Source organism: Hypanus sabinus, chromosome 16 (genome assembly GCF_030144855.1).
Source record: "Hypanus sabinus isolate sHypSab1 chromosome 16, sHypSab1.hap1, whole genome shotgun sequence".
Taxonomy (NCBI): domain Eukaryota; kingdom Metazoa; phylum Chordata; class Chondrichthyes; order Myliobatiformes; family Dasyatidae; genus Hypanus; species Hypanus sabinus.
This window is the reverse complement of record NC_082721.1, coordinates 42,879,382-42,900,113: the sequence shown is the minus strand read 5'-3', so window position 1 is coordinate 42,900,113 and position 20,732 is coordinate 42,879,382. Positions and strand designations below refer to the sequence as shown.

The window sequence follows — 20,732 nt, the reverse complement described above, 5'->3', positions numbered from 1 at the left end:
TTGCATGAACTTCAAATGGGAGACAAAAAGCTGCTTGTAAAAGTAGATGCAAAGACCAAAGTTGGATGATTGAAAGGCCAGCCAGAAAGGAGTCAATGGAGATAAGAAAACAGAGGACTCGTCAGCTTATATTGTGGATGAGGAAGCAAGGAGGAGAGATCAGATCGTAAAGGGAGCAATAGGATTAATGAGAAAACTCCAGTGAACTAAATACACCTTCCCAAGATCAAGATACACAGGAACGAGAGAGAAAGAAGCTGAGACTGGAAGAGAAGCAAGGATTGAAGTAGATTAAGAGATAAAAGAAGAACGATGTCCAGAGCAGTCAGAACCACTTCTTGCGGTATCAGAATCAACTCCTACAACCATCACTGAGGCCCCAGAACCTGAGGTTGTTTCCTTAGCTACAAGTCTCACCTGTCAAGCAGAGTGATTCCCCTTGTCAGGAAAGGAATTATCTCAGAAAGAGGAATAAGGAAGCCTCTGCTGTGATTAAACCTTTAGGTCTAAATGGGACAATTTAAAAATTTACTATGCTGTGAATGTCTGTATATCGTAGTTGTATTATATATTGTATATATTGTTGAGATGCATTCTTCATTGAGTTGGAATTTATACCCAAGCAGGGAAGACTGTGTATTTAATATCTCAGTAATATATTTGAGTAATCTTAAATATTGTTCACAACTGCACTAGGCTGTCTGGACCACTCTCTGCAGAGTCCTGCGATTAAGGGAGGTACAGTTGCCAGACCAGGCAGTGACGCAGCTCATTAGGATACTCTCAATAGTGCCCCTGTATAAAGTTCTTAGGATTTAGGGGCCCATACCAAACTTCATTAACCACCTGAGGTGTAAGAGGCACTGTTGTGACTTTTTCACCACACAGCTGGTGTGTACAGACCACGTGAGGTCCTTGGTAATGTGGATGCTGAGGAACTTAGTTGTTTACCCTCCCAACCCCAGATCCATTGATGTCAATAGGGGGTTAGCCCATCTCCATTCCTCCTGTAAACCACACCCAGCTCCTTTGTTTTTGCGACATTGAGGGAGAGGAAGTTATGTTTTGAAGTTACAAAATGTAACATTTACATTAACTACAGCTCAGCATTCAACACCATCAACCCCTCAAAATTAATCAATGAATCGAGACCTCAGCCTCAATACCTTTGTTCCAATGGGTTAACGATTTCCTTACTTGCAGACTACTCAATTCAGATTAGCAAAAACATCTAAGCGATCTGACACACCACAAGGCTGTGTGTTTAGCCCCCTGCTCTGCTTGCTCTATACTTAAGACTGTGAGGCTAAGCACAGCTCCAATTCCATAATTAAGTCTGCCGATGACACCACTGTCGTTGGCCGAATCAAAGGTGCTATTGAATCAGCATATAGGAGGAAGGTTGAAAATCTGGCTGTCTAGTGCCACAACCTCTCACTCAATGCCAGCAAGACCAAGGAGCTGATTATTGACTACAGGTGGAAGAAACCACAGGTCAATGCAACAGTTCGCATTGGGAGATCAGAGGTGCAGAGGGTCAGTATCTTTAAATTCCTCCATGTTATCCTTTCAAAGGATGTCTTGGGTCCAGCACACAAGTGTCATTATGTAAAAAAGCACTGCAACACCTCTGCTTTCTTAATCCAGTTTGTCATTTAAAACTTTGACCAACTTCTGTAGATGTGGTGAAGACTACATTGACTAGTTGCATCACGGTCTGGTATGGAAACACCAATACCCTAGTACAGGAAAGTCGATATGACCACATCCATCACACGTTAACACCACTCCACCCCAACCACCCAACTTTGAGCAGAGCCCATCTTAAGACCATGTTATACAAGTAGGGTTAGACCATTCAGCCCATCAAGTCTATTCTGCCATTTCATCATGGCCAATCCAATTTTCCTCTCAGCCCCAATCTCCTGCCTTCTCCCTGTATCCCTTCATGCCCTGAACAATCAAGAATCTGTCAACCTCTGCCTTAAATACACATAATGAATTGGTCTCCACAGCTCCTCATCTTCATTCTAGAAGGATGCCCCTCTGTTCTGACGCTGTGTCCTCTGATCTTAGACTTGACCATCATTTGAAACATCCTCTCCACATCCACTCTATCAAGGCTTTTCACCATTCAATAGGTTCCCCTTCATTCTTCTGAATTCTAGTGAGTACAGGCTCAGAGTCATCACTCTTCAAATGACAAGCCATTCAATCCTGGAATCATTTTCGTGAACCTCCTTTGAACTGTCTCCAGTTTCAGCACATCCTTTCTAAGGGGCCCAAAACTGCTCACAATACTCCAAGCCAGACTTCACCTATGCTTTGTAATGTCTCAACACTACATTCTTGCATCAAGGTCCCCTCCGTACAGGCTAAGCTCTCTTCTTGCTGCTGGCATCAGAAAGAAGGCACAAAAGTCTCAGGACACGCACCACCAGATTCAAGAACATTACCCCTTAACCATCAGGCTCTTGAAACAGAGAACATCATTCACCCATCATTTAACGGTTCCCAGCACCTTTGGACTCACTTTCAAGGACTCATCTCATGTTTTAATATTACTAATTTGTTATTATTGAATATTTTTTTCCCTTTTTGTATTTGCAGTTTGTTCTTTTCCACATTGGTCTTTGTCTATTGGGCGGGGTGTGGTCTTTCATTGATTCTATTTACTGTGATTACCCACTAGAAAATAAATCTGAGGTGACAATTTAAATTTACTTTGAACACTTTAACTTAAAATTTGCCTTGTATGTTTAATAATTAAAAGTTTTAATGTTTTAAACGTTTAATGAGAATGGGTCAATGAAACAAACAAATGGACGTGCTATTGTGAGGCAAGGGAAAATACACAAGAAATCAGATGGGGCTAAAAAGACATAAGGTTGTTATAGCATACAAAATGAAGGAAAATCCCAAAGACTTCCATGGATATAAAGAGCAAAATAGCAAGGACAAAATTGGTCCCCTTCAAAGTCAACATGGTTTGTGCATGTTGCCAAAAGATAGGGTGGGGTGTATTAAAATGATTTGTTTTTATCTGTATTTACTTGATGGTGCTTGAATGATCATTAGATGCAGTGTTCCCCTGCACAAACTTCTGTAACTTCCCTCATTCCACAATAGAATTGCACATTTTCTCATTGGGACTTCCACACACTGATTAAGGAAACTTTCAACACATTTGACAAACTCTATCCCATCTAGACCTTTTACCATATCGGAGTCCTAGTCAATATAAGTAAAGATAAAGTCAACTACTATCACAACCTTGCTTCTTACAACAGTCTGAAATCTCTCTAAATCTGTCCCTCCAAATTTTGCTGGCTGTTTGGTAGAGGTCATAGATTAAAGGGGAACTTCACCCAGAGGGTGACATGAAACAAGCTGCCAACTGAATGGGGACTTGATTTCAGGATATCATGGATGCTGGGTTTCAGGGGGCTTTGGTCCAGGTGCAGGTTGATTGATCTAGGTAGAATTGTTTAGCATGGACTAGATGGGACGAAGAGCCTGTTTCTGTGCTGTAATGCACCATGAGAGGAACTGACAAGCAAAGTCGTTTCTCAGTGCTTGAACATCTACACAAGTACCTCATTTTAATTTCCCGTGTAACTTGTCTTAACCTCAGATACTACATCAATACAATCCCGATTCAAAGATTTCACTCAGGGAAACAACGGACAGGGAGGAGGATGCCAATTGTGAGTGGCAAGGAATTAAAGACCATGACATCAGAAATTCTGAGGCCGCCACTGGCCGGAGTCGACCATAGATATTGTGTCCTGTGTATGTGCAAGCCAGGATAGTACAATGGAGAACAAGCTTTTGCCCATGCAGCAGGCTTCCCCCTCCTCACACAACTGATGAATCCAAAGGAACAGCAGAGGCCAAGTAAAGTCTGGCATGAGCATCATCACAGTTGCCGGTCAACATTGAACTTGTAGGACTTCAGCTCTGGATTTTTCCTTGGGGCTTGCTCTCGAAGCCTTCTTGAGTGTGTTTAGCCATAAAGCAGCGAATATTTGAGGTATTTGCCTTTGCTTTGATGAACTGCTAATCATGGCTGATGAGCCCCACTTGCCCAAAGCAGCTGATTTTAAGGTGCCAGTAACCCACCTTTGTCCCTTCTCCCGTAAACTGTTCCACAATTACTAATCAGATTGAAACTGCTCCACTATTTATTCATGGCTGACCAGAATTCTAAATTGATCTTACCCCTTTCACTACCTTTAATAAGATCCTGCCCCTGCCTTAAAAATATCCATTTTACCAATACTCTTTTTGAAGAGCACTCCAAGGATTCATAACCCTCAGTCAAAAAAGCTCACCACATGCACCCATTTATTTTGGATGGGTGACCATTATCTTTAAGCAGTGAACCCTGGTTCTGGATCCTTCCAAGACAACTCTACAAAAATATCTTTTCCCCTTTTCATATAGTCATCCAGTCATGTGTAAATGCAGCCAGTCAATGCCATCACATTCACCCAGTGGTGTAGAATCAAAGAAACACAAAACATGGCCAAACACAGGTCTCCAACAGAAAGATCCAGAGCGCATTTTGTCTATAGTAATTCAATAAATTTCATATTCTTTGATCTTTTTCCCTAGACGTTTCCTTGTCTTTGAACTGGTGGAAGGGACTTCTAAGCAAAATAATAGGGAAGCGAAAATAACTTTACAAAGCATAACTTTATTTGTTATTATTGATACACCAACAGCTTATGCAGTGCTGGAAGAAGCCATTGCAGCTCGCCTGGGCTTTGGAGTGGTGCCTTCACGGAATCCATTCCTGCGAGACAAAGGAAATCACTGGTTAGGACACTGAAACAGTTGGTGGCCAAAATTTATTTCAAATGCCAGGATACCCCAGCTTCTCACGCAAGTATGGTGAAAACCTTACTGTTCTCAAATTTTCTGTCTACTTCAGTGCTTCTCTCCACACAAAAATAAACACAAATGCAGATGCTGGAAATCTAGAGCCCTACACAAAATGTGCTGGAGCTTAACAGGTCAGGCAGTATCTATGGATGGGAACAGTTGACATATTGGATAGAAACCCTTCATCAGGACTCTACTGATAAAGGTTTTAGCCCATAACTTGACTGTTTATTCCTGACCTGCTGAGATCCTCCAGCATACTGTGGGCATTGTATTTTATTTATTATTGAACCACAGACTACAGCTTTACTTAGTCCGTGAGCCAGGACCCCAAATTTGGGCCAACAGTACCAACTGGGGGGAATCATTCTTATAGTGACTTTTGGCAAGGTATACACCCCTAGTGCTAGAAAATATGTGATAGCATTGCAGCGTGGTAGCTTGCATGGTAACCTCCATGCTATAAGAACCATGATCACACGGGGTTTTGCCTATGATAAGATGAATTATGCTAGGTACCTATCCCCTTACTTTGCTCAGATTTTGAACCTCCCAGAGAAGAATCTTTCTGTGTATGAGGCCTGCAAGACAGGCCAATTCTCAATGCAGCTGTCAAGTAGCAAACCCTTTGGGCAGATCCCTGTAAACCAGGCTATTGAAGCCACAGTGAACAAAGACACACAGACTCCTGGAGGCACATCACGGTTCAGCCTGAATGTTGGAGCTAACAAGCATTACTACATAGCAGCTGAGCATCGCAGTGCATTCCTGGGAGATGGTGCAAGGCAACAAATCAGAGCTTTGTCATGCAGAGCTACAGCAGCTAAGAATCCAGGAAGATGAGGAAGCAGTTTCAGCAGTGGTTAGCCTCATACATGAATGGGTTAACCCATTTGCAGAAAAGTGGGACCTCATTAGCATCTCTACGGCAAAGGCAGCTGCCAAGGATATTGCCTCCGACCTGATGTAGGCATATGAGATTGGTGAACAATGCTATGAAACCTTCAAGGATGAGAGACTAGAGGAAGACCCACCAGCAAAGAAATTCCATGACCCATTGAAAACCAACAAGCTGAAAACATTCAGTGACATGTATAAAGAGAGAAATCAAATGGGAGGGTGATCATCTTGGAAACAGACAGGTCTTTGTTTGGACACATCATAGTGATGGCACAAGGGTGTAGTCTACATATAGAGGATATCCTTTCTCATCCCCTTGGACCATTGCACTGGGCCCTGTCCACACCAGAAGGATTGCTGAGAAAGACAAATAAAGCTACTTTCGCCACAACCTTGAAGAAAAATGTAGCAGTAGAACAGCAACTCCCAGGAAACTCTGCTACAGTGGTTGATGGAATGAACTTGGTCCAAAGAGTGAAAGGTGATCAAGTTACTTTCAGAGCTGTTGCCACAACAATTCTGGGTATGGCTCTGAGGGAAGACAGTCAGAGTAGCAGAATAGATGTTGTGTTTGACACATACAAGGAGAACTCTATCAAGAACAGTGAAAGATCTCTACAGGGTGAAAAGACTGGTCATGAGTTACAAGTTATCACAGGCACACATGGTGAGGCAGTGGAGGAGTTTCCTGACCAAAGCCAGTAACAAAAATAGTTTCATTAGCTTCATAGTCCATGAATGGAGTAAGGTGGACTACAGAGCAAAGCTACAGAAGATTCTGTATGCAACTGTGAATGACAAATGTTACAGAATCACATTTCAAGACAGTGAGGTGGCAGCTTTCAGTGTCAACAAAAAGCAGATGGCCGCCTACTTCTCCATGCCATAAGATAGTGATACCAATCTGTAGTGATCTGCTCAGAAGACACAGAAGTCTTTATCATCTCTTTAGCATTTTGTGTGAAGATTGAGGCCCCATTGTTCTAGAACCCTTGTAGACATCAGGAAGGTTGCTGCCACTGTTGGCATAGAGGTTTGTAGGGCTCTCATCAGGTTGCACGCATATACTGGATGTGACACTAAGTGCTTTTGCAGGCAAAGGGAAGACAAGTGCCTTAAAACTTCTGACCAGCAACAGGAAAATTCAGGACACATTGGGTAATTGGGTAACTGATGGACAAACTGGAGGCATTTACATGTCTCCTGTATGCCCCAAAAGCATCAACCACCAAGGTCAATGAGCTCAGGTATCACATTTTCTGTGCAAAAAAAGGTGAAATCGAAAGTCAACAACTTCCACCATGCAAGGACTGCTTAACAAAACATGCACAGCGAGCCAACTAGCAGGCTGGTATATGAGGAAGATGTTAGAAGGACCCACAAGTGCCAAGCCTTACATAGGAATATAGAAAACCTATAGCACAATACAGGCCCTTCGGCCCACAAAGTTGTGCCAAACATGACCCTACCTTAGAAATTACTGGGTTTACTCAAAGCCCTCTATTTTACTAAGCTCTACATTCTTACCTAAAGGTCTCTTAAAAGGCCCTATCGTATCCGCCTCCACCACCGTTGCCAGCAGCCCATTCCATGCACTCACCACTCTTGATTAAAGAATCTTACCCCTGACATCTCCTCTGTACCTACTGCCTAGCACCTTAAACCTCTGTCCTCTTGTGGCAACCATTTCAGCCCTGGAAAAAAGCCTCTGCCTATCCACATGATCAATGCCTCTCATACACCTCTATCAGGTCACCGCTCATCCTCCATCACTCCAAGGAGAAAAGGCTGAGTTCACTCAACCTATTCTCATAAGGCATGCTCCCCAAACCAGGCAACATACTTGTATATCTCCTCTGCACCCTTTCTGTGGCTTCCACATCCTTCCTGTAGTGAGTCGACCAAAATTGAGCACAGTACTCCAAGTGGGGTCTGACCTGGGTCCTATATAGCTGCAACATTACCTCTGAGCTCCTGAATTCAATTCCATGATTGATGAAGGCCAATACACCGTACGCCTTCTAAACTACAGAGTCAACCTGCGCAGCTGCTTTGAGGTTCTATGGACTCGGCCCCAAGATTCCTCCACCCTGCCAGGAGTCTTACCATTAATACCATATTCTGCCATCATATTTGATCTACCAAAATGAACCACTTCACACTTATCTGGGTTGAACTCCAACTGCCACTTCTCAGTCCAATTTTGCATCCTATCAATGTCCCGCTGTAACCTGACAGCCCTCCACACTATCCACAACACCCCCAATTTTTGTGTCATCAGCGAATTTACTAACCCACCCCTCCACTTCATCTTGGTCATTTATAAAAATCACGAAGAGTAAGGATCCCAGAACAGGTCCCTCAGGCACTCCACTGGTGACCGGACCGTATGGGCAAGCCTATTCTGGATCCACAAAGCAAGGTCCCCTTGGATCCCAGGCCTCCTTACTTTCTCAATAAGCCTGCACGCAGTACCTTATCAAATGCCTGGCTGAAATACATATACACTACATCTATTGCTCTATCCTCATCAATATGTTTAGCCACATCCTCAAAAAATTCAATCAGGCTCGTAAGGCACGACCTGCCTTTGACAAAGCCATGCTAACTACTCCTAATCATATTATACATCTCCAAATGTTCATAAATCCTGCCTCTCAGGATCTTCTCCATCAACATACCAACCACTGAGGAAAGAATCACCGGTCTATAATTTCCTGGGCTACCTCTACTCCCTTTCTTGAATAAAGGAACAACATCCGCAACCCTCCAATCCTTTGGAACCTCTCCCGTCCCCATTTATGATGCAAAGATCATTGCCAGAGGCTTAGTAATCTCCTCCCTCGTCTCCCACATTAGCTGGGGTACATCTCATCCGGTCCCGGCAACTTATCCAACTTGATGCTTTCCAAAAGCTCCAGCACATCCTCTTTCTTAATATCTACATGCTCAAGCTTTTCAGTCTGCTAAGTCAGCACTACAATCTCCAAGAACCTTTTCCACAGTGAATATTAAAGTATTTATTAAGTACCTCTGCATTTCTTCCGATTCCATACACACTTTCCCACTGTCACACTTGATAGGTCCTATTCTTTCACTTCTTATCCTCTTACTCTTCATATACTTGTAGAATGCCTTGGAGTTTTCCTTAATCCTGCCCACAAAGGCCTTGTCATGGCCCCTTCTGGCTCTCCTAATTTCCTTCTTAAGCTCCTTTCCATTAGCCTTATAATCTTCTAGAACTCTAACATTACCTAGCTCTCTGAACCTTTTGTAAGCTTTACTTTTCTTCTTGACTAGATTTATTACAGCCTTTGTATACCTTGATTCCTGTACCCTACCATCCTTTCCCTGTTGCATTGGAACGTAGCTATACAGAAATCCACACAGACATCCCCTGAATATTTGCCACATTTTCCCAGTACTTTTCCCTGAGAACATTGTTTCCAATTTAAGCCCCCAATTTCCTGCCTGATAGCTTCATAATTCCCATTACTTCAATTAAATGCTTTTCTAACTTGTCTGTTCCCATCTCTCCCCAATGCTATTGCAAAGGAGACAGAATGATGATCACTATCTCCAAAATGCTCTCCCACTAAGAGATCTGACACCTGACCAGATTCATTTCCCAATTCCAAATCAATACAGCTTCTCCACTTGTAGGCTTATTTACATACCGTGTCAAGAAATTTTCCTGAACACATCTAACAAACTCCGCCCCATCTAAACCTCTCGCTCTAGGGAGATGCCAATCAATATTTGGGAAATTAAAATCTCCCATCACGACAACTCTGTTATTATTAGACCTTTCCAGGATCTGTTTCCCTATCTGCTCCTCGATATCCCTGTTACTATTAGGCCGCCTATAAAGAACACCCAGTAAAGTTATTGACCCCTTCCAGTTCCTAACCTCCACCCACAGCGACTCCATAGACAATCCCTCCATGGTGTCCACCTCTTCTGCAGCTGTGACTCTATCTCTGATCAACAGTGCCACGTCCCCACTTCTTTTGCCTCCCTCCATCTTTTCTGAAACATCTAATACCCGGCACGAAGTAACCAAGCCTGTCCCTGAGCCATCCAAGTCACTGTAATGGCCACCACACCATATCTCCAAGAACTGATCCACGCTTTAAGCTCATCTGCTTTGTTCACAACACTCCTTGCATTAAAATAGACACATCTCAAGCCTTTGGTCTGAGCGCATCCCTTTTCTATCACCTGCCTATCCTCCTCCTCACACTATCTACAAGCCTTATCTATTTGTGAGCTAACCTCCTCTTTCCCCAGTCTCTTCAGTTCGGTTCCCACCCCCAAACAATTCTGGTTTAAACCCTCCCCAGTAGCCTTAGCAAACCTCCCCGCCAGGATATTGGTCCCCCTGGGATTCAAGTGTAACCCGTCCTTTTTGTACAGGTCACAATTGCCTCAAAAGAGGTCCCAATGATCCAGAAATCTGAATCTCTGCCCCATGCTCCAATCCCTCAGCCACCTCCACCTCATCCTACTCCTATTCTCACTATCGCATGGCACAGGCAGTAATCCCAAGATTACTACCTTTGCAGTCCTGCTTCTGAACTTGTTTCCTAACTCCCTGTAGTCTTTTATCAGGACCTCTTCCCTTTTCCTACCTATGTCATTGGTACTAATATGTACGACGTCTGGCTGTTCTCCCTCCCACCGCAGGATTATCTTGGACATGATCTGAAACATCCCAGACCCTGGTACCTGTGAGGCAAACTACCATCTGAGTTTCTTTCCTGCATCTATAGAATCACCTGTCTGACCCCCTAGAGTCTCCTATCACTACTGCCTTCTTCTTCCCTTCCCTACCCTTGAGCCGCAGGGCAGATTCTGTGCCAGAGGCACGGCCACTGCCACTTCCCCGCAACAGTGCTCAAACAGGAGTACTTATTGTCAAGGAGTACAGCCACAGGGGTAGTCTCTAGTACCGGATTCCTCCCCTTCCCCCTCCTGACTGTGAAAATTTGCCTAAAACTCCTTTCCATCACCTCCTCGCTCTCCCTGACCAGGCGAAGGTCATCGAGCTGCATCTCAACACACCTGGTTCCAATATGGCTGTCCGAAGGCTGGGAGACTCCAGGACCCTCCAGATCTGACACCGAGCACAGAAAACTGGCCTCACACACATACTACCTCCTTTCCGCAATTAACACAGGTAAACCTACTTCGCCTCGTCCCGTTACCATCTAAGCCCGTTGAGCCAAAGCCCTACTACTCCGCTGCCCACTGGATAGGGCAGTCTTTTTTTAAACCTTTCGCATGCTACTGGCTGACATCACGCGCCTGCGCAGTCTTGCCTCTCTTTTACCCGAGTAGTAAAAAACTACTGTTGGCAGAGGATGGAAGATGGAGAGAGAAGAGGAAGCTGAACAGTTGGTGGTGCACTGGATGGAAGGCCAGCCAGCACCTGATGCCATCCTGGATCTACTGGCCTGTAACTGTCCGAAAAAATGTTCACTCCCAAGATGTATGTGTGTTGCAAATGGCCTCAGGTGTACTGACATGTAGACTGACAGACTGTGAGAACCAGGCATCCACCTCAAAGAGTGTGGAAAGTTCAATGAAGATGTGGAAGACTTGGAAAATTATGATTATTAATAGGTTATGCAAGTATGGAAAGCAGTCTTTGATTAAATATACTCATTTTACAACCAAATGGGGCCTAAGTTATGGCCATGTGGAACCCCACATTTGAATTACAGGTGCCCCCCCCCCCCGTTTTTCAACAACTCGCTGTTATGAAACACCTACATTATTATCTATTTTCGCTAACCAGAGGATTTTCGCTTTTACAAAAAAGAGATGCCCACTTTATACGTGTGTTTACCCCAAGACTACCATGACTGTGAAGCCTTGTGCTGGCAGCTGTGTGTGCATGCATGTATGTGCGGTGGCATTAATGTGTCAATTTTTTCTCCAAATTGATTTTGGCTCGCACTTCCCGATTCTGATAAGTGAAACTACACTGTACACACAGTATTTCTACTTTATATAGGCTACATATTTATCATACAATTCCTGCTTTTACTATATGTCCGTGTTATCTTAGGTTTTATGTGTTATTTGGTAGGTTATTTTTTGGGTCTGGGAACGCTCAAAATTTTTTCCCATATAAATTAATGGTAATTGCTTCGCTTTACGACATTTCAATTTATGAAAGGTTCCTTAGGAACACTCTATCTTCGGATAGCGGGATAAACCTGTATTGTACTGTAATTCTATATGCTATGACAAAAGCTCAAGATTGTTTTGATTCGATACAATATGGAAAATATCATAACATTGATAAAACTCCAGAAATCTCTCCAAATGAGGGCTTTTACCTTTTGAGGGATGGGGTAACATTTTCTGCTGTAGTGATGTTAATATGGTATACAAAAGTGATTACTTATTTCAATTCCTGAATAAATTCTCTACAAATCCATGTAATTATATGTGTCCTAGGGTTTTTGCTGGCTTTTCCAAAATAACCAACAAATACTTATCTGAAAATGAAATGATTCACTACTGAAATTGGGCGGTGTACTGCGAGTGCCACCAATGACAGTTCTCAATGTAGAATTTTATAACATTTGATGAAAAGTGCTTGAACTCGGCTATCATTGTGACAAATTTCAATGTTGAAAGATCACTGATGACAAAATACCACTAGGTTGAATAGATATGGTGTACAGTTGACCCTCCTTATCTGCGGAGGATTGGTTTGAGGATCCCCACGGATATTAAAAAACGTGGATGCTCAAATCCCTTATTTAACCTGTCTCAGTATGGTGGGCTTTACAACCAGGCGGAGCTTGGGACCCGCTGCCCGCAGTGTTTCTGTTCCGTTGATGGAAAACGATCACGATCGAAAATAAAGTGGAAGTAATCAAGCGATTGGAAAGAGGTGAAACGCCATTAGTCATTGGAAAAGCAACGTTAGGTTACAGTTAGTCAACAAACAGAACAATTTTAAAGGATAAAGTGAGAAGAATGGGAGCATGTGAAAGGCCCTCCCCAATGAAAGCTACAATCATTACTAAGCAATGTAGTGGTTTAATTATTGAAATACTTAAGTTTCTTAAAGTGTTTTATATGCACAGAAAGGTAACATATATACTATATACTAAGACAAACGTTTGACTGACGCTAAATAATACCAGATGTACCTGTTCCGACTTACTTATAATACCCAATACAAAGTAAATGCAATGTAAATAGTTGTTATACTGTATTGTTTAGGGTAGTGGTCACCAACCAGTCGATAGCGATCAACCGGCCGATCTTTGAAACTTTCCCAGTAGATCCCGAAAAAGAATGAAAATGCTCACCAGGCAGAAAAGACTGGAAGCAAAACCCCACAACTGGGAAACCACCTCTCCCCACAAACAGCTCTCCGCAGTGCGAGCACCACTACATCACCATTATCCTAATCGGTATCAACCTATCTTTATAATGCTCACATTACAACACTTCTCCCCCTTTAAATTCCAACATTACCCATATGTAAAAGAACTGGGAAACAAAAAAGAGTGGTGTCATTAGCTTGCATACCTCTGAAACTTACACTACTGTCTCAGTAACAGTTTACCAATACAAAACACCTGAAAAAAGTGGCAGGTTCAACATTCGGTCTAACAAAGGAAACTGTTCATTCAAATATTCAGTCAAAAGGTTAGCAAGGGCGCTGTTCTGTAACAGATGGAAATTATTAAACCTAAGTACAGGAGCTGTCTTACTGAAAGACACCTCATAGACTGTCTCAGACTGGCTGTTATTATGAGCCAAATTTCAGGGAACTAGCAGAAAGTATTCAGCCCCAGTCACACTGAGTGCAACGGTCAATTTTTATTCATTTGTTTATCGTGTTGAAATAAAACTAAATAATGAAACACTAGAATTAAAGGTATTGTAAAGTCAGCATTATAAAATTAAGTAATACCAATTAAGATAATGGTAACATAGCAACATTCCTGCTACGGAAAGCCACCTGCAAATAGAGACTGCTTCTGGGGCTGCAAGGCTCCATTTCCAGTCCCTTCTGCCCGGTGTGCATGCATGTGTCTAAATGGTTTAGTAGGTCGATCTTGCCTTTCACTAAGGCCGAGGTAGGGGATCTTGGGCTTAAAAAGGTTTGCGACTACTAGTTTAGGGAATAATGACAAGAAAAATTAGTCTGCACGTGCTCAAACGAGTACTGGACACAGAGAACTTCCCGGTTTTCCTGATCCGCAGTTGGTTGAATCTGCGCATAAGGAGGGCCGACTGTATTTTATATTGGCCACTTTTCAGAAATGCTTATTTTAGTGAAGTGTTATAAAATGCATGATAGCACATAAAGCTACATTGGTGGAATGCTATCACATATTTTCTAACTCTAGAGATGTATACCTTGCCAAAAACCACTGAGCATTATTCCCCTCAGATGGTACCCTACTGGCTCACGGACTAACTGTTGTGTTAATGATTTCAAATGCCGCCTGAAATCAGTAACTAAAGTAGGCCAAAGATTTAACTTCTTAGCGACACATGATGTAAGCGCCATGCATTCTGACCTAGATAGATGGATACTTTGACGGTTTATCACTTCCCTGGCTATAGGTCAACTCACAATAGAGCCTAATGGCTGAGGGCAAGAATGAACTCATATAGCACTCTTTGAAGCAGCGCAGTTGTCTTAGTTTATTGCTAAAAGTGCTCCTCTGTTCAGCGAAGATGAATTGCAGGGGAGGGGAGAGGAAGTGTCCAGATTTGCCAGGATTTTCCACAGGGTCCTTTGTTCTACCACATCCTCCAGTGTGTCCAGTTTGACATACTATAAGGAGTGTGTTGGTAAAGACTACAAGGGTCAACATGTGCCCATTTTAGAACCTTTTTTTGTAGTTAGACAACTATTACTTGTTTTCCTTTTATTCTATTTTCACAGGAGTTTAATACCCGAAGGGCTCCTCCTCATTTGTTAGGTTTCCTGGTTTTTCATGTAGTCTCCACAAGGAAATAAGACAATTATGCATGACCTTCCTAAAGAACGGCTACAAGGTGGTGAATCAATCGGGTCCCAGGACATCTTCAAGGAGTGGTGTCTCGGAAAGGCAACATCCTTAAGGTATTATGGACCTCCAGCACCCAGGCATGCCCTTTTCTCATTGTTACCATCAGGTAGGAGGTACAGAACCCTGAAGGTGATTCAGGAACAGCTTCTTCCCCTCTGCCATCCAATGTCCAATTAAATGGACATTGAACCCTTGGACACTACCTCACTTTTTAAATATATATTATTTGTTTTTTGTATGATTTTAATCTATTCAATATATGCACTGTATTGATTCATTCATGATTATTTTATTTTTCTTCTATATTATGTATTGCATTGAACTGCTGCTAAGTTAACAAATTTCAGACACATGCCAATAATAATAAACTTGATTCTGATACTTCTCTATATTTTCTATATATTCCCAGTTTCTGGAAGGATTGCTAGGATCCTGAAGAAATGCTGGATTAATGCCACCCTCAAATCCCAGCAGTTTATGTGGGTCAAAGATGACCTGGGACTCAGGAAAGCTGGCGTTTTACAAGATTCCCTGTGAATGCAGATCAGCATATATATCGGCCAGATGAGACACACAGTGGAAACCTGCACGAAGGAGCACACACAGGTGGTGTATCTGAAGAAATCTACAGTAGCAAAACATTGCATTTGCAATGGCCATAGGACTGACTTTGACGGCACAAAAGTACCATGCTGCACCAATGGCCTTTAGGACCACCTGGAAATACTGAAATAAGCCATTGAAATAAAACGAAAGGAAAAGGTTAACAAAGATGAAGATCTCGCTCTAAGTAAGAACCGGAAGTGTATTGTAAACAAGGTGGCTCAGCGGAGACCCAATTGGTTGAGGACTAATCAATCAAGAGGGACAGATGACAATGATATAAATATCACCGGAACAAACATCCCCAGGCATCAACCCCAATGAAGATGGCAGAGTTTGTCATCGAAACATCAGTTAAGATTGATGCCTCTACCTGGCTGGAAGCCTGATCGAGTTAATTAATTCTGTATTTTGTTTTATAAACCAGCTTATGTATCTAACAGAACAATTATTCCATTTTGTACTATTTTATGCACATTAACCTAAACAGCTCAGAAACCATATTCTATGCTCTTACATAAAATAACCTCAAATTTCTCATAGGATTATTAAAGATCAGCTTACATTTATCTTTAATTTTATATCTGCAAATGTTAATATTTAACTACTTTTCTGCTAACAATTTTAAACCTCTAAAATGAACCCCATACCAGCTCTGCCACTTTACTACTGTTTAGTAACATAACAGTTAGATTTTTGTACTGGTAAAGCCGGAGATGCACTACTCCAGTAGGCACCCAAGGTAGTTCTCCCATCTCTGGAGACAGGAATTTAAAATGGAAGTCAAACATTAAAGACAGAAGGAGCACTGTGATATAAACTGCAACCACTACTAATTTCTAAACCCCAACCTTCACTGATAACATTGACATTTTAATCAACGTGCTACCACAGCACTATGATTCATATTTACCCCCCTACCCCAAGTCATAAAGCACTTTTTTTTCTCCTATCTGGAAATGTCACCGCATTGTAAGGTAAGCATACATTATATCAATAGACCCAAAGCACGACATCACTGCTACATCCTGGGGGTATATGCTGCATTGGATCCGGAGTAAAAATTAATTTGTTCTCTTTTACACTTTACTATTATTTTGTACTCATTTATTACTATTGATCTGTATCTGCATTTGCAGTTTACAGTTACTGTTCTATAGATCTGCTAAGTTCTCAGTGTTGTATGTGGTGACATACATATACTGATAAATTTTACTTTAAGCTTTGAACACTTGTGTACTAGAAATGACATTGAGCAATCTTGAATCATGACCACTAGAAAGTTTCCATGTACTATGAGTTAGTTAACCTTGCATCGAAGTATCCCTTACCTGAATCTCCGAAACACCACCTTCAGGTGCCTCATGCGACCTGTGCCGGTTGTGTTTCTCCTTTTGGCTTTCACACTCCAGTTATCTACAAAACAGACAGAAAGTTAACTATCGGCTCTTAACCAAAATGAGTTTTTACCATGAAATAAAAAAACACTGCTCTACAGAATGACTGACCAAGCACTCACTATCTTCCAGCTCCTTTTACATCACTATTTAGCTATTAAAAGCAGACCAATCCAGGTGGTAAGGCTTTCTTCCCCACAACGTAGTTAAGGGAAATAAAACTGAAATCTTTAGGCAATGGTGACATGAAGAGTGCAAATATTAGAGACAAGATTTTCCCTCTACAGAAACCACTTAAGGATTTGTTAACCATCATGAACACAGCCCATAAATTTCATGAAAATTTACTTGATCTTTAATTCAAGAATTGAAGGAACTGGAAAGCCAGGAATGGAAGATGGTAACTTCACCTGCATGAATTTGATAAGCCAAATTAAACAGTCTTCATGCTACAAATATTTACACAATTATGTTAAATATTGTACCAACCAGAATTCCCTTGTGGTTACAAACTAAAGGCTGTGTACGGGCTATGCTGCAGCCTACACCGTAGCCCCGATTTTCACCTCTGCGCCGCTCTATGCCGTAGCGAGCATGCGCTGGTGTGAGCCAAAACGCTTGTTGGCGGTGGGGTTTATATGCCACTGTGTTGAGTTTCTTCGTGAGAGACATGGATGAGGAAATGCATTTCAAACATTTTTGCATGTCAGCAGGTAGATTTGACGATTTGGTTCATCTATTTCACATCAGCGTACAGACAATGCAAAGCAGCAACCGGAAATGCAATGCTACCAAGCAAACCAATCACAGTTGTTGTGGTCTGCATCACCATGATGCATGACTGAGATTTTTGGAGAGGTGCACATCACCCTACGGAGTAGGGTACGCAGTACCTATGGTGTAGACGCGACGCACAAGTATAAATCAGCCTTAATACTCACCTCTTTTGCACATTATTACTACTGTTGAACATGTCAAATGCCTTAAACCTTCACCCAAAAAGTCAATCATACTAAAGCCATGAAAATGGCGTTGGCAAATGAACTGACCAGAGGGCACCCAAACGGAAGCTAATCATGGTCACTTACGAGAATTAACGACAAAGGTACTTACACTTCCTCTTTCTCTTGGCAGGATAGGCACATTTACCACAGGTAGATTTCTGCAGGTGAAATGCTTTAGCCCCACACCGTCGGCAAAGAGTGTGAGTCTTGTTCCGCCTCTTACCAAATGACGATGTTCCCTTTGTCTGGAAGAAGGATAATAAAGACAATGAAACTAACTTACAGGCATTAATTTTTTTAAACTAGCTCCTCAATCATCCAGATGAATCCATGCTCCAACATTAGCCTACTGGAAGCTGGACATAAAAACAGTTTTCTCATTTCAAACCATGTGAACAGCAATATAACCTATAACCACCAATGCTTTACAGTTCTCCAGATGCATGTTCAAAACGCTCCCAAGGTAGTAAAACGGGGCCTTCATTTACTAGCTATCCAACGTGGCCAAAATGTGGAAGCTGCAATTGGGAATACAAAGTTTCTGCTTTAATCCTATGTTCAATCTCAAATTCTGCAATTGCTTTAATTAGACAACTTTCTGCTCCCTTCATGCCTGGGCATTTGTGGCCATCTGGACGCAATGCTTAGATGCATTTAAACAAAAGTTAATTAGCCTATGATATCAGATTGCTGAAGTGGATGGTCAGGAAAATTGAATTGTATGGGAACATTGACTGGTTGAATGATCTATGACGTGGCAGATGGAACATTCTGCAGAAAGATGTGTGGTCAAAAATTTGTAAAGTGGGCTGTTTAAACAATTGATTTAAACTATGTTACTGTTCAGATATATCTGGGTGTTGCTATCCAGCAAGCAACTAGGAGATCAAGTAGCACGTTAACTTTTATTGCAGGAGGATTGTAGTAAAAATTAAAGGTGTCCTACTGCAGTTACTTAGGCCATGGAATATTATGCAGAAGTCTGGTGCTCTGCCCAAAGACACTCGTGACAGATGCAATTTACAGGCTTTATTCTGATGCTAAATAAAGCTTTTGTTTCTGCATCTTTGGACACCAAATGCAACACTGAAAACATTTCAGGTTCTTGTCACAGTTTCTATTTTCTAATATCAATTTGTTTTGGTAAACGAGAGACACAAAAGGCCCCAAATGCTGGTATCTGAAGCAACAAATTGCTGGAAGAACTCAGCGGATCAGGCAGCATCTGATGCAGGGTTTTGACATGAAACACCAAGCATTCCCCACCCCCCCACCCCAAGATGCTGTCCACATGCTGAGTTCTTCAAGAAAATTGTTTGCTGGTGGCAAGCTGGTACATGTGGGAGTTTTTATTTTATTTACATTATAAAATAATTTGCACAAAATTATGTCAAAATGTAAACAATCAAAGCATTCATTAGGACAATGAACTAAGGCAGTCACTAGTTTAAATGCAGGAACATGTGCACTGAAGCAAGGATAATTAAAACCCACTTCCTGTATTAATATTATATATCAACATCTGTAAAACCAGTATGGGTAACTTTTCTACTGGGTATGTCCTCTTCTGAAGAATTCAGTCTAAATATTTTAATATTTTTCTGGATATGCTTTAAATACTTTTCCTGTTGTGTCTCATTATTGACCCTCCATAATATCCTGGATTGCAAACCAAAATGGTTTGCTATAATCCTAGATCAAGGGTGCCCAACTTGGGCCCACAGACCCCCTGCTTGGCCCATGGCAACAGAAAAAGGCAGCTGGGAACCCTGTTCCATAGCTCCTACAACTATAACAAAGAATCGGAAAATATTGGATCAGGAAACACTGAGACAGAAAGTGAGCTGATATTTCAGAACTTTCATCAGATGAAATATTACGTTTTTTGTCAATGATGCAGGTTGAGTTATAAACTTACTGCATTTTCTGATTAGATTTCTATTCTTTTTATCAATAATTAGTTAGAACTAGAAATATCTATTATTGTCACATGTACCAAGGTATAGTGAAAATCTTTTAGTCTTACATGCCATCAATGCAAATCAATTTATCGCGGTCTAGTAATCCGAGGGACTCAACAACAAAATCCAGAGTATTGTGCTAGTCACAGAGAAATCACAGTGCACAGACAATAAGGTGCAAGGCTTTGGAGAGTGACTGAAGCCAAAAGCTCATTTTATCGCTCTACAGCACTTTAACAGCGGGATAGCTTTCCTTAAGTATGGAGGTGCGTGCTATCACAAACAACAGATTGGCTAAAACCCGATTACAGATTATACAAAAGGTTAGACTACATTTTAGCAAGAAATAACATGAACGAAAGGAGATGAAAGTGGAGGAGGACAGTGACGAATGGGCGATTTGACCAGCAGACTAGAAATGCTCCGTGGCATTTAATCCAGAGACTGCAGTCTGCACCCTGAAACAATTACTCTGTCTGATAAGGCCGAGTTTGGGCGAAACTGTTACCTCACACAGCCTCAATCAGCTGGAAGACTAACCCGCTTGGGCTCGATCCGTGCGGCGACGGCAATCGGAGACCCGACCGCGGCCTAACTCCCCGACCCTCATCACATCAACACAACCCGCCGTCTTCATCATATAGGCGCAATAAATTCACCGATGTGCGGATAGACTTAAGGAGCCGCCGGAGGATAGCTGCCGATCACATCCCGGCGGAGGATGGACGCGGATAATCAGCCCGGATCATAACCTCACTCACCATTTTGCCTGCGCGCCCGAAAGACCGGAAGTCTCTTGACGACACCTTCTTATACCCTGATACCGGAAGCGATTCTTTGTGTTGTGCTGACCCTGGCTTCAAATCTGTCGTTGCGCAACTTGAGAGCAAATAATAGTTCCGGACGTTTGGCGTTCCTACACGA

General features: G+C 42.1%; 1 protein-coding gene across 1 annotated transcript; it reads right to left on the bottom strand.

Moving 5' to 3' along the window:
* Positions 1-4,679: 4,679 nt before the first annotated feature.
* rpl37 (ribosomal protein L37) lies at positions 4,680-20,725 on the bottom strand. Its single transcript, XM_059991645.1, has 4 exons — positions 20,570-20,725; positions 17,957-18,092; positions 16,778-16,862; positions 4,680-4,798 (listed from the first exon to the last, which is right to left on the bottom strand). Exons 1-4 carry the CDS (start codon positions 20,570-20,572, stop codon positions 4,729-4,731), a joined length of 294 nt encoding a protein of 97 aa, XP_059847628.1. The 5' UTR covers positions 20,573-20,725; the 3' UTR covers positions 4,680-4,728.
* Positions 20,726-20,732: the final 7 nt, after the last annotated feature.